The sequence below is a fragment of the Pan troglodytes genome, chromosome 20 (genome assembly GCF_028858775.2).
Source record: "Pan troglodytes isolate AG18354 chromosome 20, NHGRI_mPanTro3-v2.0_pri, whole genome shotgun sequence".
Classification (NCBI taxonomy): domain Eukaryota; kingdom Metazoa; phylum Chordata; class Mammalia; order Primates; family Hominidae; genus Pan; species Pan troglodytes.
Genome location: NC_072418.2, coordinates 6,273,794 through 6,288,342, shown reverse-complemented (window position 1 = coordinate 6,288,342; position 14,549 = coordinate 6,273,794). Strand labels below are relative to the sequence as shown.

The following is a 14,549-nucleotide window of genomic DNA, read 5'->3' as shown; positions in this document are numbered from 1 at the left end:
TCCGGGGCTTAAGTGATCCTCCCCCCTCAACCTCCCAAAGTGCTGGGATTACAGGCATGAACCTTTCTTTTTTTTTTTTTTAAAACAATAATGCCCAAGGTATCTGGGCTGCCAGGCAGGGCTTCTGCTGTCCTGGAACCACCTCCCTCATGTCTCTGTCCTGTCCTGGACTATTTTGGGCACAGTGGCAGATCATCCTTACCACACTCTGTGCTTATGGGGAAGGAGAAGCCTTGGCAAGCCACCTCTTCCACGCCATCCTCCCATTCCATATCCACTCCTGCTTCCCCTCCAGCACGGAGACCTCAGACCCTCCCTGTGGCCCTGGACTCGACCTGGCATACACCACACCGTTCAGCACACATTTTGCACAGAGGGGCAAATAGTAAATATTTTTGGCTTTGCAGACAGACCTTCTCTGTCAGGGTGACTCAACATGCTATTGTAGTACTAAAGCAGCCACAGGGCTAACATGTACAAATGGCAGGGGCCGGGTGCCAATAAAACTTTATTTATAGGCATTGAGAAAAAAAATTTTTTTGAGACAGGTTATCACATTGTCACCCAGGCTGGAGTGCAGTGGCCTGATCATAGCTCACTGCAGCTTCAACCTCTTGGGCTCAAGCAATCCTCCTGTCTCAGCCTCCTGTGTAGCTGAGGCTACACAGGTGTACCACCATGCCCAGCTAATTTTTAATTTTTTTTTTTTTTTTTTTTTTGAGACAGATTTCACTCTGTCACCCAGGCTGGAGTGCAGTGGTGCGATCTCGGCTCACTGCAACCTCTGCCTCCCGGGTTCAAGCGATTCTCCTGCCTCGGCCTCCCAAGTAGCTGGGATTACAGGCATGCACCACCATGCCTGGCTAATTTTTGTATTTTTAGTAGAGACAGGGTTTCGCCATCTTGGCCTGGCTGGTCTTGAACTCCTGACCTCAGGCAATCCGCCCTCCTCGGCCTCCCAAACTGCTGGGATTACAGGCGTGAGCCACTGCACCTGGCCTGACGGATCTTAGACAGAACACGGTAGACACCAACAGTTAAAAAAACAGGACCCAGTTTACTATTGAAGCTGCAGCGAGGTTACAGAGGCATCTTGGGGCTCAGTCCCTGAGCTCCGGGACGCCCAACTGGGAGTGGGGCCTCCACTCTCCTACGTACAGACACCCCCATAGGGAAACGCTCACATGCTGTCCTGCTGGGACGCCGCAGGCCTGGCCGTTCTGTGGCCGCATCCGCGTCCGGGTCCCTGTGGCCTGGCTGGGCGAGCCGGGGAGGGGGCTGATTCCTGGGAGCGGTTCAGCAGCGAGTTCTGAATGTCTTCCAGGACTTCACGGGAGAGCTCCTCTCGGGACTTCATGCCGTCCAGGTAGACTGAAATCAGAAAGGCTGCGTCAGGGCCGCCGGGAGGAAGGGGGCCAGAGCACAGGGGGACGAGTGGACGGCTGGGTCAGGAGCAAGGAGATCTGCAGAGTCGGGCTGCTGGAGTCAGTTTCCTGGACCAACAGCAAGAGGGGGCCGGGTGCGGTGGCTCACACCTGTAATCCTAGCACTTTGGGAGGCCGAGGCAGGCGGATCACGAGGTCAGGAGTTCGAAACCAGCCTGGCCAACATGGTGAATCCCCATCTCTACTAAAAATACAAAAATTAGATGGGTGTGGTGACGCACGCCTGTAATCCCAGCTATTCAGGAGGCTGAGGCAGGGGAATGGCTTGAACCCGGGAGGCGGAGATTGCCGTGAGCCAAGATCGCGCCATTGCACTCCAGCCTGAGCGACAGAACAAGACTCCGTCTAAACAACAACAACAAAAATAGCAAGAGGGACTGGGGGCGAGGCTCACGGAAGAATGTCCAGGTTTCCAAAGGTCCTGAGTGGGGAGTACTGAAGGGCGTTTAGAATGGTGGCCAGCTGCAGTGGCTCATGCCTGTAATCCCAGCACGTTGGGAGACCAAGGAGGGCAGATCACCTAAGGTCAGGAGTTCGAGACCAGCCTGGCCAACATGGTGAAACCCTGTCTCTATTAATAATACACAAATTAGGGGCCGGGTGTGGTGGCTCACGCCTGTAATCCCAGCTACTTGGGAGGCTGAGGCAGGAGAATGGCTTGAACCTGGGAGGCGGAGGTTGCAGTGAGCCAAGATCGTGCCACTGCACTCCAGCCTGGGTGACAGAGTGAGACTCTGTCTTAAAAAAAAAAAAAAAAAAAAAGATGGAGAGGGGCTGGGCCCAGGGTCCCCCCGACCCCCGGGGCAAGGCCTGGTCATGCTCAGGGGCTTACCCACTTCCACACCGTTGGCCTCCATCTCCTGCCTATATTTCTGGTACATGGGCCACACGTGGCCATCGAAGAGGCCGGGGGGATCAGGGACTGTGTAGTTGCGGGTACTGCAGAGGGAGAAGGCAAGGATGGCTTAGAGCACAGAAGGGTGATGCCAAGAATCTACCTCCGGTGGGGGGCCTGAAAGCTGTCATAGTCAGGGACAGAACCTCTGAGCAAGGGGACCCTCGGTCAGAAGCCTTGGGCTGGAGGCTCCAACCTCCGGCATGTTCACCCTGTGGGTCCGGGAGATGCCCTAGACAGGGTTGGGGTGGGCCGTGCTATCCAGGCCTCGGGCTCTGGGCACCTGGTACAGAGCTCCAGCCAGCTAAGTGGCCAGTGCCTGTGGCGTTGGGATGTGGTCCGTGTCCAGTGGCGTTTTCTCTTTTTTTTGGTGATGGAATCTCGCTCTGTTGCCCAGGCTGGAGTATAGTAGCCTGATCTTGGCTCACTGCAACCTCCACCTCCCGGGTTCAAGCCATTCTCTTGCCTCAGCCTCCTGAGTAGCTGGGATTACAGGAGCCTGCCACCATGCCTGGCTAATTTTTAAACTTTTAGTAGAAATAGGTTTTACCATGTTGGCCAGGCTGGTCTCAAACTCCTGACCTCAGGTGATCCGCCCATCTCGGCCTCCCTAATTTTTGTATTTTTTGGTAGAGATGGGGCTTCACCATGTTGGCCAGGCTGGTCTCAAACTGACTTCAGGTGATCCGCCCAAGCCTCCCAAAGTGCTGGGAGTGCGTGTGAGCCACCGCGCCTGGCCGCCTTTTTTTTTTTTTTTTTTTTTTGAGACAGAGTCTCCCTCTGTCACCCAGTCTAAAGTGCAGTGTCCCAGTCTCAGCTCTGCCTCCCAGGTTCAAGCGATTCTCCTGCCTCAGCCTCCCAAGTAGCTGGGATTACAGGTGCGCGCCACTACGCCCGACTAATTTTTGTATTTTTAGTAGAGACGGGGTTTCACCATGTTGGCCAGGCTGGTCTCGAACTCCTGACCTCAGGTGATCCACCCGCCTCAGCCTCCGGAAGTGCTGAGATTACAGCCCAGAGACACTGCGCCCGGCCCCCAGTGGCATTTTCTAGGTTACCGCTGGTTCCACCCGGTAATTCAAGACAGGGCCCTCAGGAGCCCACCGCACCCCCAGACACCAAGTGCACCTTCTCCTCCACTTGCACTCTTCATACGGGACGGTCAGGAAGTACCGGCGGCTGTACAAGTCCACCAGGGGCCTGGGCAGAGTGGGGGAGACACGGTCAGCACCTGTGAGCTTTCCTTCAACCGCAGTCAAAATATCCAACCCCCCAGCCTTGGCTTTCAGAGGGTGGCGAGCACATGGGGTGGTCTGGGCCAGTGAGTTTAGGGGTCAGGGAGGGAAGCTGAATTGGCCAACATCCCTGCAGCAGCCCCCCACAAAATTGAATCATGCTTCTTCTCCAACTTGGACGGGCACAGAGAGACAGAATGTCTTGCTCAGGGCCACACAGTGAAGCCAGAGGGCGCAGCCTAGGTTACTGGTCTGCCCGAGAAGTCTGAGGTTCCAGAAGAAAGACTCAGTCTCCCCAAGAAGGGTGGCTGTTTGTCCCAGACTTGAGTTTTTAGTTTTAATTTTTTTTTGAGATGGAGTCTCTCTCTGTTGCCCAGGCTGGAGTGCAGTGGTGCGATCTCGGCTTACTGCAACCTCCACTTCCCGGGTTCAAGCGATTCTCTTGCCTCAGCCTCCTGAGTAGCTGGGATTACAGGCACACGCCACCACACCTGGCTAATTTTTTGTATTTTTAGTAGAGACAGGGTTTCGCCATGTTGGCCAGGCTGGTCTCGAACTCCTGACCTCAGGTGATCCATCCATCTTGGCCTCCCAAAGTGCTGGTGAGCCACCACGCCTGGCTCCAGACTTGGGTTGATCCCAGCTCTGCCCCCAACTCCTGACTTCCCGTGGTGGCTCTGCTCCTGGGTCTCCTGACTATTAAAATGGAGATGTGAGCCAGGCGTGGTGGCTCACGCCTGTAATCCCAGCACTTTGGGAGGCCGAGGCGGGCAGATGGCTTGAGGTCAGGAGTTTGAGAACATCCTGGTCCAAGAGGGTGAAACCCAGTCTCTACTAAAAATACAAAAATTAGCCGGGTGTGATGGCGCAGGCCTGTAATCCCAGCTACTTGGGAGGCTGAGGCAGGAAAATTGCTTGGACTGGGAGGCAGAGGTTGCAGTGAGTCAGGATCTCATCACTGCACTCCAGCCTGGGCAACAAGAGCAAAACTCTGTCTCAAAAAAAAAAAAAAAACAAAAACAAGAGATGGCTATACCCGCCCAGAGAGGGCCATGCCTGGGGCCAGAGCCTGCAGATGTTTACTTGTAGCTGTAGAGCAGGAAGCCTTCCAGGAGGAGAATGTGGGTGTCCGAGGCCTCTGGCTGGACGCTGACCCCGTGGGCACGGGCAAACTTCTGTGGGCTGCTCAGCCAGGCCTGCACGGTGTCCAGCATGGCCTCCATGTCCAGGGACTCCAGCACTGGGGAAAGGGGAGCAGGCATTGCAGGAGGGCAGACCCCGGGGGATAGTGGACGGGGAGCGGGTACTGCAGGAAGGCGGACCCCAGGGGACGGTGGAGGGGGAGCAGGCATTGCAGGAGGGCGGACCCTGGGGGGACAGTGGACGGGGAGCGGGCATTGCAGGAGGGCGGACCCCGGGGGGACAGTGGACGGGGAGCAGGTATTGCAGGAGGGCGGACCCCGGGGGGACAGTGGACGGGGAGCGGGTATTGCAGGAGGGCGGACCCCGGGGGGACAGTGGAGGGGGAGTGGGTATTGCAGGAGGGCGGATGCCGGGGGAATAGTGGAGGGGGAGCGGGTATTGCAGGAGGGCGGACCCCGGGGGACAGTGGAGGGGGAGCGGGTATTGCAGGAGGGCGGACCCCGGGGGACAGTGGAGGGGAGTGGGTATTGCAGGAGGGCGGACCCCGGGGGACAGTGGAGGGGGAGTGGGTATTGCAGGAGGGCGGACCCCGGGGGAATAGTGGAGGGGGAGCGGGTATTGCAGGAGGGCGGACCCCGGGGGACAGTGGACGGGGGAGCGGGTATTACAGGAGGGCGGGCCCCGGGGGAATAGTGGAGGGGGAGCGGGTATTGCAGGAGGGAGGACCCCAGGGGATAGTGGAGGGGGAGCGGGTATTGCAGGAGGGCGGACCCCGGGGGACAGTGGAGGGAGAGTGGGTATTGCAGGAGGGCGGACCCCGGGGGAATAGTGGAGGGGGAGCGGGTATTGCAGGAGGGTGGACCCCGGGGGATAGTGGACGGGGAGCGGGTATTGCAGGAGGGTGGACCCCGGGGGAATAGTGGAGGGGGAGCGGGTATTGCAGGAGGGCGGACCCCGGGGGACAGTGGAGGGGGAGCGGGCATTGCAGGAGGGCAGACCCTGGGGGATAGTGGGGCTTGGAGGTGATCCTTGTCCTTACCGTCCCACTGTTTGAAGCCGTCTTCCCCAACTGCTATTTGGTCTTGGGGCTGAAACAGAGGAGCCTGAACCTCGGGCTCAGTGCCCGGTCCTGCCTCACCCCCGCCCTGGGTGATGGAGTCTTAGGGGGTCCCTTGCTGGAGCTGCTGAGGTCCCTGAGGGGTGGGGGCTCTGCCTGACCCTCAGATTTTCCCCAGACCATCAATCATCTCATTAGCCCTCACCCCCACCCACACCCACACAGCGAGCTGGGCTCGGAGTCTATTTTGCAGATGGGAAAGGGGAGGTGGAGAGGAATAAAGGGTATTCGCCCAGAAAGCCACAGCCGGCTGGCCATGTTGAGGAATGGTGGCTTTCCCATCCGTCTAATTGGGGTCCCCACTGTAGGGATGTCCAGTGAGAATGGGCTGGGCATGAAATAGGTGCTCAGGAAATGGGAACACGACACCCGTCCCTCACTTTCCTGGCCCAGTTTATCCCAGAGACCCCGGGAGGGGTCAGGCAGGGAGCGGAGCCAGTGCCCAGCCCACACGGGCACTGGGCAGTGGAGGGCGGGGCTGGCCGGGCCTGGCTGCCCACCCTGCATCCCCTCTGAGCTCCACCTCCCCGGGCAAGGGCGGGCACCTTGAAGAAGTCATCCTGATGGATCACGCAGCAGTTGGGCAGGGCTCTGAGCAGGCTGTTGGTCAGCGTGGTCTTGCCGCCGTTAGTCATGCTGGGGAGACAGCGTGTGCGTGAGACTGCCTGGGCTCCCCCCCAAGAAGGTCAGGGTGCTCAGAAGGGGGCCTGAGGTGCAGCCTGGGCTCCCCGGGGCCTGTCCATGTCTCAGGATCTTCCTGCAAATCAGCTCCGGATTTTTCTGTTTCTTTTTCTTTTTTTTTTGAGACCAAGTCTTGCTCTGCGCCCAGGCTGGAGTGCAGTGGCGCGATCTCAGCTCACTGCAAGCTCTACCTCCCGGGTTCAAGCAATTCTCCTGCCTCAGCCTCCTGAGTAGCTGGGACTACAGGCACACGCCACCACGCCTGGCTAATTTTTGTATTTTTAGTAGAGACAGGGTTTCTTTCTTTTTTTTTTTTTTCCGAGACGTAGTTTCACTCTGTTGCCCAGGCTGGAGTACAATGGCGCAATCTTGGCTCACTGCAATCTCTGCCTCCCAGGTTCAAGCAATTCTTTTGCCTCAGCCTCCCAGGTAGCTGGGATTACAGGCGTGCGCCACCACACCCAGCTAATTTTTGTGTTTTTAGTAGAGATGGGGTTTTGCCATGTCGGCCAGGCTGGTCTCGAACTCCTAACCTCTGGTGATCCGCCTGCCTTGGCCTCCCAAAGTGCTGGGATTACAGGTGTGAGCCCGGCCCACCTATCTTTACAGATAAGGAAACTGATTTAGTCTCAGCAGGGCTTAAAAAAAAATAAAACAGCACCGGCCATGCACGGTGGCTCATGCCTGTAATCCCAGCACTTTGGGAGGCCGAAGCAGGTGGATCGCTTGAGCTCAGGACTAGCCTGGGCAACATAGTAAGACCCCATCTTAACAAAAAATTTAAAACTAGCCAGGTGTGGTGGTGCATGCCTGTAGTCCTAGCTACTTGGAAGGCTGAGATGGGAGGATCGCCTGAGCCTGGGAGTTCGAGGCTGCAGTGAGCTGTGATCACCTCACTGCAGTTCAGTCTGGGTGAGAGTGAAACCCTGTCTTTAAATAAATAAATAAATACATAAATAGATAATATAAACAATTTGAGCTGGTGGCGGTGGGTCATGCCTGTAATCTCAGCACTTTGGGAGGCAGAGGCAGGCAGATCACCTGAGGTCAGGAGTTTGCGATCAGACTGGCCAACCTGGTGAAACCCTGTCTCTAGTAAAAATACAAAAATTAGCTGGGCGTAGTGGTGGGTGCCTATAATCCAAGCTACTGGGGAGGCTGAGGCAAGATAATTGCTTGAACTCAGGAGTCAGAGGTTGCAGTGAGCTGAGATTGTGCCACTCCACTCCAGCCTTGGTGACAGAACGAGATTTTGTCTCAAAAAAAAAAAAAAAAAAAAAAGACTGATGGAAAAAGAGGACCCCTATATCATATCCAGAAGAGGCAGGTTAGAAAAATGCCTAATGTTGGTCAGGTGTGGTGGCTCCCACTTGTAATCCCAGCATTTGGAGAGGCTGAGGCAGGAGGATTACTTGATCCTGGGAGTTTCAGACCAGCCTAGGCAACATAGTGAGACTCCCATCTGTATTATAAAATTTAAAACCCAATTTTTAAAATGTAAGCCCCCAGGTATTAATAATTTTTTAAATAAAAATAAAAAGAAAGTGCCTGACATGAATCCAAGTTATTTTGTGCCCCGGGTGGGCTGTGACATTTGCAGCGCTGAGTGCAAAATGAAAATTCGAGGCTTCTTACTCGAAAAATATTAGGGGCAGGGCACGGTGGCTCACGCCTGTAATCCCAGCACTTTGGGAGGCTGAGACGGTTGGATCACTTGAGGTCAGGAGTTCGAGACCAGCCTGGCCAACATGGTGAAACCCCCCCATCTCTACTAAAAACACAAAGTTTAGACAGGCATGTGGTTCATGCCTGTAATCCCAGCTACTTGGGAGGCTGAGGCAGGAGAATTGCTTGAACCCGGGAGGCGGAGCTTGCAGTGAGCCGAGATCACACCACTGCACTCCAGCCTGGGGCAACAGAGCAAGACTCTGTCTCAAACTACGACGGCAACAACAACACCCCCCCCCCAAAAAAAAACCCAAAAAACAAAAAATACGAAATTCAAGAGGGAGTCCGGCTAGCATTAGACCAAGCTCCCGTCCCTTCTGAGGCGGGGGTGTGAGCCCCACAAAGCCAGCCGTGCTGGTTACAGAGAGTTTGAATCTCCTCTAGCCTGAGGTCGCCTGAGAGAGGCTCCAAAGGCACAGTCATGTGGAATGACATTTTGGGGACCCCGTCCCACCTGCCCACGTGTCGTGTCAGTCCCCGATTTAGCCAGGACAGCCACGGGGCAGGAGGAGGGTTCACTGGAGCTTTAGTTAATTTTCTGTCCCTACCGATTTTTTTTTTTGAGACGCAGCCTCACTCTGTCGCCCAGGCTAGAGTGAAGTGGCATGATCGCGCTCACTGCAACCTCCATCTCCCGGATTCAAGCGATTCTCCCACCTCAGACTCCCCAGTAGCTGGGATTACAGGTATGCACCACCGTGCCCGGCTAATTTTTGTATTTTTAGTAGAGACGGGGTTTCACCGTGTTGGCCAGGCTGGTCTCAAATTCCTGACCTCAGGTGATCCACCCGCCTCGGCCTCCCAAAGTGCCAGGATTCCAGGCCTGAGCCACCGTGTCTGGTCTATTTTTTTTTTTATGCTGAGTATAATTGGAAGGTGGCGGGAATCATTTCCATTTAAAAAATGAAACACTGGGCTCAGTGTCCAGCCCCCCTTCCCACTGGGGACACCGAGACCCCCAGGGCAGAAAATCCTCCCTGCACTCTGACCTCGGGCGGCGTGTAGGTGACCTCAGGCGCCAGGCATCTCTCCATTCATTCCCGGGCCTCCCCCTCTGCGCGCACAGGGGGCTTTGCCCCGCAGGGCCGCCCACCAGGTCCCCCGGCGCTCACCCTCCGATGCCCACGATGAGCTTCATGCCGGTGCGGAGGGGCGGCGGGGACGACTTCCAAGGCAGCCCGGGTAGGGTGCGACCACGCAGTGCGCTCCGGAGTGCGTCCCGGCTTCATTGAGAAAACCTGGCGCCTTTATAGGTCTCGGCAGCCTGGAGGCCACCCCGGGGGAGGCGGCCCCTGGGGGTGGGGCGGAGGCGCCGGCACCTGTTCCCGCCGCCGAATGGAAATAGCTCCAGGCTGCCTTTTGCCTAAATTAGTCACGAGCTGGCCGGGCAGGGGGCTGCCTCTTCCCTCCTGCCACCTCCCTGCCCTCTCTCCACTCCCTCCTCCCCTCTCCTCCCCTTCTTACCCCCTCCTCCCTCCTCTCCACCCCCACCCCCTTCCCTCCTCCTGGCCAGAGAGCTCAGATCAGCAGCCCCACACTTTTCCCTCCCTAAAAATATCCCGCTCTCTGTGTCCTGTGGCCTGACCCTGACATTAAGACTGGTTCTCGTGGCGTCAAGGAAGCGAACTCACCCACCCCCGCCCGCACAGCAGCCCTAGAGGCCGGGACCCTGCGGGGAGCTTCCTTTTCCAACGAGGTCAGGGCCGAGGTGGGCTTAAGATCCTTAGCAGTGAATCACAAGATAGCCTTGCCCAGGTGACCGGGGGCCCAGCCACAGGATCTCAGCGTGACACCAGGGACCATTCATCCCGTGCCTGCCTTGTGGGTGGAGTCATTTGACTGGGGGCCGGCGGGGCGGGGAGGGGGTAATGGGGAGGAATGACACTCTGCTGCTCCTCTCTTCTACTGGTAAAGGGAAAAAGTATTCTCTTATTAAATGTTTTAATTTTTTTTTTTTTAATTTGAGATGGAGCCGGGCGCAGTGGCTCACGCCTGTAATGCCAGCACTTTGGGAGGCCGAGGCGGGCGGATGGCGAGGTCAGGAGTTCGAGACCAGCCTGGCCAGCATGGTGAAACCCCGTCTCTACTAAAAATACAAAAAAATTAGCTGGGCATGGTGGCACACGCCTGTAGTCCCAGCTACTTGGGAGGCTGAGGCAGGAGAATTGTTTGAACCTGGCAGGTAGAGGTTGCAGTGAGCTGAGATTGCGCCACTGCACTCCAACCTGGGCGACAGAGCAAGACTCCGTCTCAAAAAAATAAAATAAAATAAAATAAAATAAAAATAAATAAATTTGAAACAGAGTTTTGCTCTGTCACCCAGGCTGGAGTGCAGTGGTACCATCTCGGCTCACTGTAACCTCTGCCTTCCAGGTTCAAGCAATTCTCCTGCCTCAACCTCCCCAATAGCTGGGATTACAGGCGAGCACCAACACGCCCAGATAATTTTTGTATTTTTAGTAGAGACTGGGTTTCACCATGTTGGCCAGGCTGGTCTCGAACTCCTGACCTCAGGTGATCTGCCTGCCTCAGGCCTCCCAAAGTGCTGGGATTACAGGTGTGAGCCACCATGCCCAGCCTATATTTTTGAATTTTTTGAGACAGGGTCTCGCTCCGTGGCCCAGGCTGGAGTGTGGTGATGTGGTCACGGCTCACTGCAGCCTCAGCTTCTCAGACTGGAGCGATCTTTCTGCTTCAGCCTCCCGAGCAGCTGAGACTACAGGTTCGCACCACCACACCTAACTTTTTAATTTTTTGTAGAGATGGGGTCTTGCTATGTTGCCCAGGTTGGTCTTGAACTCCTGGCCTCAGGTGATGATTCCTGCAACTCGGCCTCCCAAAGTGCTAGGATTACAGGCATGTGACGCCTCTCCCCACCAGAAAATAATTTTTCTGATGCTTCTTAAAACAGTAAGGCTGACTTTGTTGAGGGGGGTGGGGGACTACTACCATGGGGTTTTGTAGTATGGGAGGGAGATTGAATTCAATCTTCTCCCTTTCCACCAATACAGGGAAAAGTGGGAAATTATAGCCCAGGAGCAGGGGGGTGATCAGAGGATGGGAAGTGACTAGGAAGGTGGGGTGATAGGAAGGCCAAGTTTGTATGTCTGTATGCAGTAAGAGATCAATACACCAAAGAGAGAGAGAATTTTTAAGAGATGAGGTCTTGTTACATTGCCTAGGCGGGTCTCTAACTCCTGGTCTCAAGTGATCCTTCCTCCTTGGCCTCCCAAAGTACTGGGATTACAGGCTTAAGCCACCACGCCCGACCAATGATGTACTTTATGAGTCCTGTTAACAGAATTGTGACCTTGGACTTCAAGAGCTTTTGCAAAATGGACTGGAAATCTTGGGGTATTCATGAGGAAAGCTCAGAAAAGCAGTCAGCCACAGGATCTGTGGCAGTGCAGCGGGGTGGCTGTGTCTGTGGCCAGAGCTCCTCCAGGTGCTCAAGCAGGCACCCAGGAAAGCCCGGCTCCTGGGCTTCACCTCTGGCCCAGTTTCGGTGGCAAGAATTTCCTGGCAGCCTCTTGGTGGGGCACGTGGCCCAGGGCCTCAGGTGACAGTGACATGCCCAGATAAAGGCCCTGGCAGGGCACCTCTGGGAGGCCTCCCTGTGCCAGCCCACCCTGGCGGGAAGGAGAGGGAGAAGCCACAGGGGCTACAAATGCCTGCCAGTCCCCAAGCAGTCCCAGGTCCCAGGGTATTGATTAGCGACCTCACTGCCCCACGGTGCAGTGATCCCATTTACATGAAATGCCCAGGACACGTCAATCCACGAGGACAGGAAGGGGAGGCGTGGGTGCCAGGGGCTGGGGGAGGTGGGTGGGGTTGACTGTGGCTGCTGGGGACAGATTTACTTTTGGGGTAATGGAATGTTCTGGAATTTGATAGAGGTGGTATTTGCAAAACTTTGTGAAGGTACTGAGTACCGCAGAATGTCCTCTTAAAAATGGTTAATTTTAGGCCGGGTATGGTACGGAGGCTCACGCCTGTAATCCCAGCACTTTGGGAGGCCGAGGTGGGCGGATCATGATGTCAGGAGATCGAGACCACGGTGAAACCCCGTCTCTACTAAAAATACAAAAAAAAAATTAGCTGGGCGCAGTGGCGGGCGCCTGTAGTCCCAGCTACTCGGGAGGCTGAGGCAGGAGAATGGGGTGAACCCGGGAGGTGGAGCTTGCAGTGAGCCCAGATGGCGCCACTGCACTCCAGCCTGGGCAACAGAGCCAGACTCCGTCTCAAAAAAAGAAAAAAAGAAATGTTTGCAGTGGCTCACTACTGTAATCCCCGCACTTTAGGAGGCCAAGGTGGGAGGATCGCTTGAGGCCAGGAGTTCAAGACCAGTCTGGGCAACGTTGTGAGACCGCCGCCTCCTCGCCCCCCACCATCTCTACCAAAAAAAAAAAAATTAGCTGGGTGTGGTGGCCTGCTTCTGTAGCACCAGCTACTTGGGAGGCTGAGGCAGAAGGATCCCTTGAGCTCAGGAGGTTGAGGCTGCAGTGAGCTGAGATTGCATCACTGCACTCTAGCCTGAGCAACAGAGGAAAACCCTGATTAAAAAAAAAAAAAGCCTGGGCACGGTGGCTCACGCCTGTAATCCCAGCACTTTGGGAAGCCAAAGCAGGAGAACCACCTGAGGTCAGGAGTTCGAGACCAGCCTGGCCAACATGGCGAAACCCCATCTCTACTTAATACAAAAATTAGCCGGGCGTGGTAGCGCGCGCCTGTAATCCCAGCTACTCGGGAGGCTGAGGCAGGAGAATTGCTCGAACCCGGGAGGCAGAGGTTGCAGTGAGCTGAGATTGTGCCACTGCACTCCAGCTTGGGTGACAGAGTGAGACTCCGTCTCAAAAAAAAAAAAAAGTAATTATGATAATAAAAAGAAAGTGACCAAATGATGAAGACTTTAATTTAGTCCTGGGTTTTTCTGAAACACTGGTGGCGCTGATCCGGCCCTCAGGCCCCTCTCTGGCTGCCCCAGCTCTGCCTGCCCCAGGCCTTGGTCCCCGTGGGTCACTCTGCCGGGGACACCCCTCCTCCTGCTGGCTTGGCTGACGGCTGCTTGTGTATTGGTTCTCTGATCAGAAAGGTCCCTTCCTCCTGGTCCCCAGGAAGGCCTCAGGTCCCTGGGTTGAGCCCGCCCCTTGGGCTGGGAGTGGTGTGAGGGACTGGACCCCCTGTGCCCCGAAATGAATGAAAGAGTGAGTGAGGTTTTCTTTACTGGTTTTTTTTTTTTTTTGAGACGGAGTCTTGCTCTGTCACCCAGGCTGGAGTGCAGTGGCGCGATCTCGGCTCACTGCAAGTTCCGCCTCCCGGGTTCATGCCATTCTCCTGCCCCAGCCTCCTGAGTAGCTGGGACTACAGGTGCCCACCACCACGCCAGGCTAATTTTTGTATTTTTAGTAGAGACGGGGTTTCACCATGTTAACCAGGATGGTCTCAATCTCCTGACCTCGTGATCTGCCCGCCTCGGCCTCCCAAAGTGCTGGGATTACAGGCGTGAGCCACCGCGCCCGGCCTTCTTTTCTGTTTCTTTTTTGGTGGGGGGTTCGGAGTCTCTTTTGCCCAGGCTGGAGTGAAGTGGCGCGATCTTGGCTCACTGCAACCTACGCCCCCTGGGTTCAAGTAATTCTCCTGGCTCAGCCTCCCGAGTAGCTGGGATTACAGGCGCGCAACACCATGCCTGGCTAATTTTAGTATTTTTAGTAGAGACGGGGTTTCACCACGTTGGCCAGGCTGGCCTCAAACTCCTGACCTCAAGTGATTCACCTGCCTCGGCCTTCCAAAGTGTTGGGATTACAGGCGTGAGCCACCGTGCCTGGCCGTGAATGGGGTTTTCAAGAAACCTCTCAGGGTAATCAGAGACCCCGTGCAGTGGGATAAAGGAGGGGGCTGTCACCTCCAAACTGGGAGCGGCTCCCCAGGATCCCAGCACCAGCTCCACCCTCTTTGTCCCCTCCATCCACCCACAAAGACCCCACCTTTTCCCCTAAAGGGCACCTGCTGGCATAAACACAACTGGAGCACAGTAGCATGACTTTGGGACCTGCTGGTGACAGAGACATCAAGGTGGGTATGACATGGCCACCGCACAGTGTCCCCACTGGGTGGACGGAGAGAACTGGCAGGCGTGATTGTGGCTCACTGCAGCCTCTGCCTCCCGGGTTCAAGTGATTCTCCTGCCTCAGCCTCCCGAGTAGCTTGGACTACAGGCGTGCACCACCACGCCCGGCTGATTTTTGTATTTTTAGTACAGACGATGTTTCACCATGTTGGCCAGGTCCCGAGTAGCTTGGACTACA

At 55.8% G+C, this 14,549-nt stretch overlaps 1 protein-coding gene across 4 annotated transcripts; it reads right to left on the bottom strand.

The window, feature by feature from the left end:
- Positions 1–1,037: 1,037 nt before the first annotated feature.
- Positions 1,038–9,650, bottom strand: NMRK2 (nicotinamide riboside kinase 2). 4 transcript variants are annotated; one of them, XM_063801006.1, is made up of 7 exons: positions 9,357–9,644; positions 6,381–6,471; positions 5,758–5,821; positions 4,659–4,815; positions 3,469–3,540; positions 2,278–2,384; positions 1,038–1,371 (listed from the first exon to the last, which is right to left on the bottom strand). In XM_063801006.1, the coding sequence occupies exons 1-7, from the start codon at positions 9,380–9,382 to the stop codon at positions 1,181–1,183; spliced, it is 708 nt and encodes a 235-aa protein (XP_063657076.1). In that variant the 5' UTR covers positions 9,383–9,644; the 3' UTR covers positions 1,038–1,180. The 4 variants fall into 4 exon arrangements, with proteins under 4 accessions (XP_063657076.1, XP_024207097.3, XP_063657077.1 ...); XM_024351329.3 differs by having other exon boundaries at positions 5,758–5,806; positions 9,357–9,638; XM_063801007.1 differs by lacking the exon at positions 2,278–2,384 and having other exon boundaries at positions 9,357–9,650.
- Positions 9,651–14,549: the final 4,899 nt, after the last annotated feature.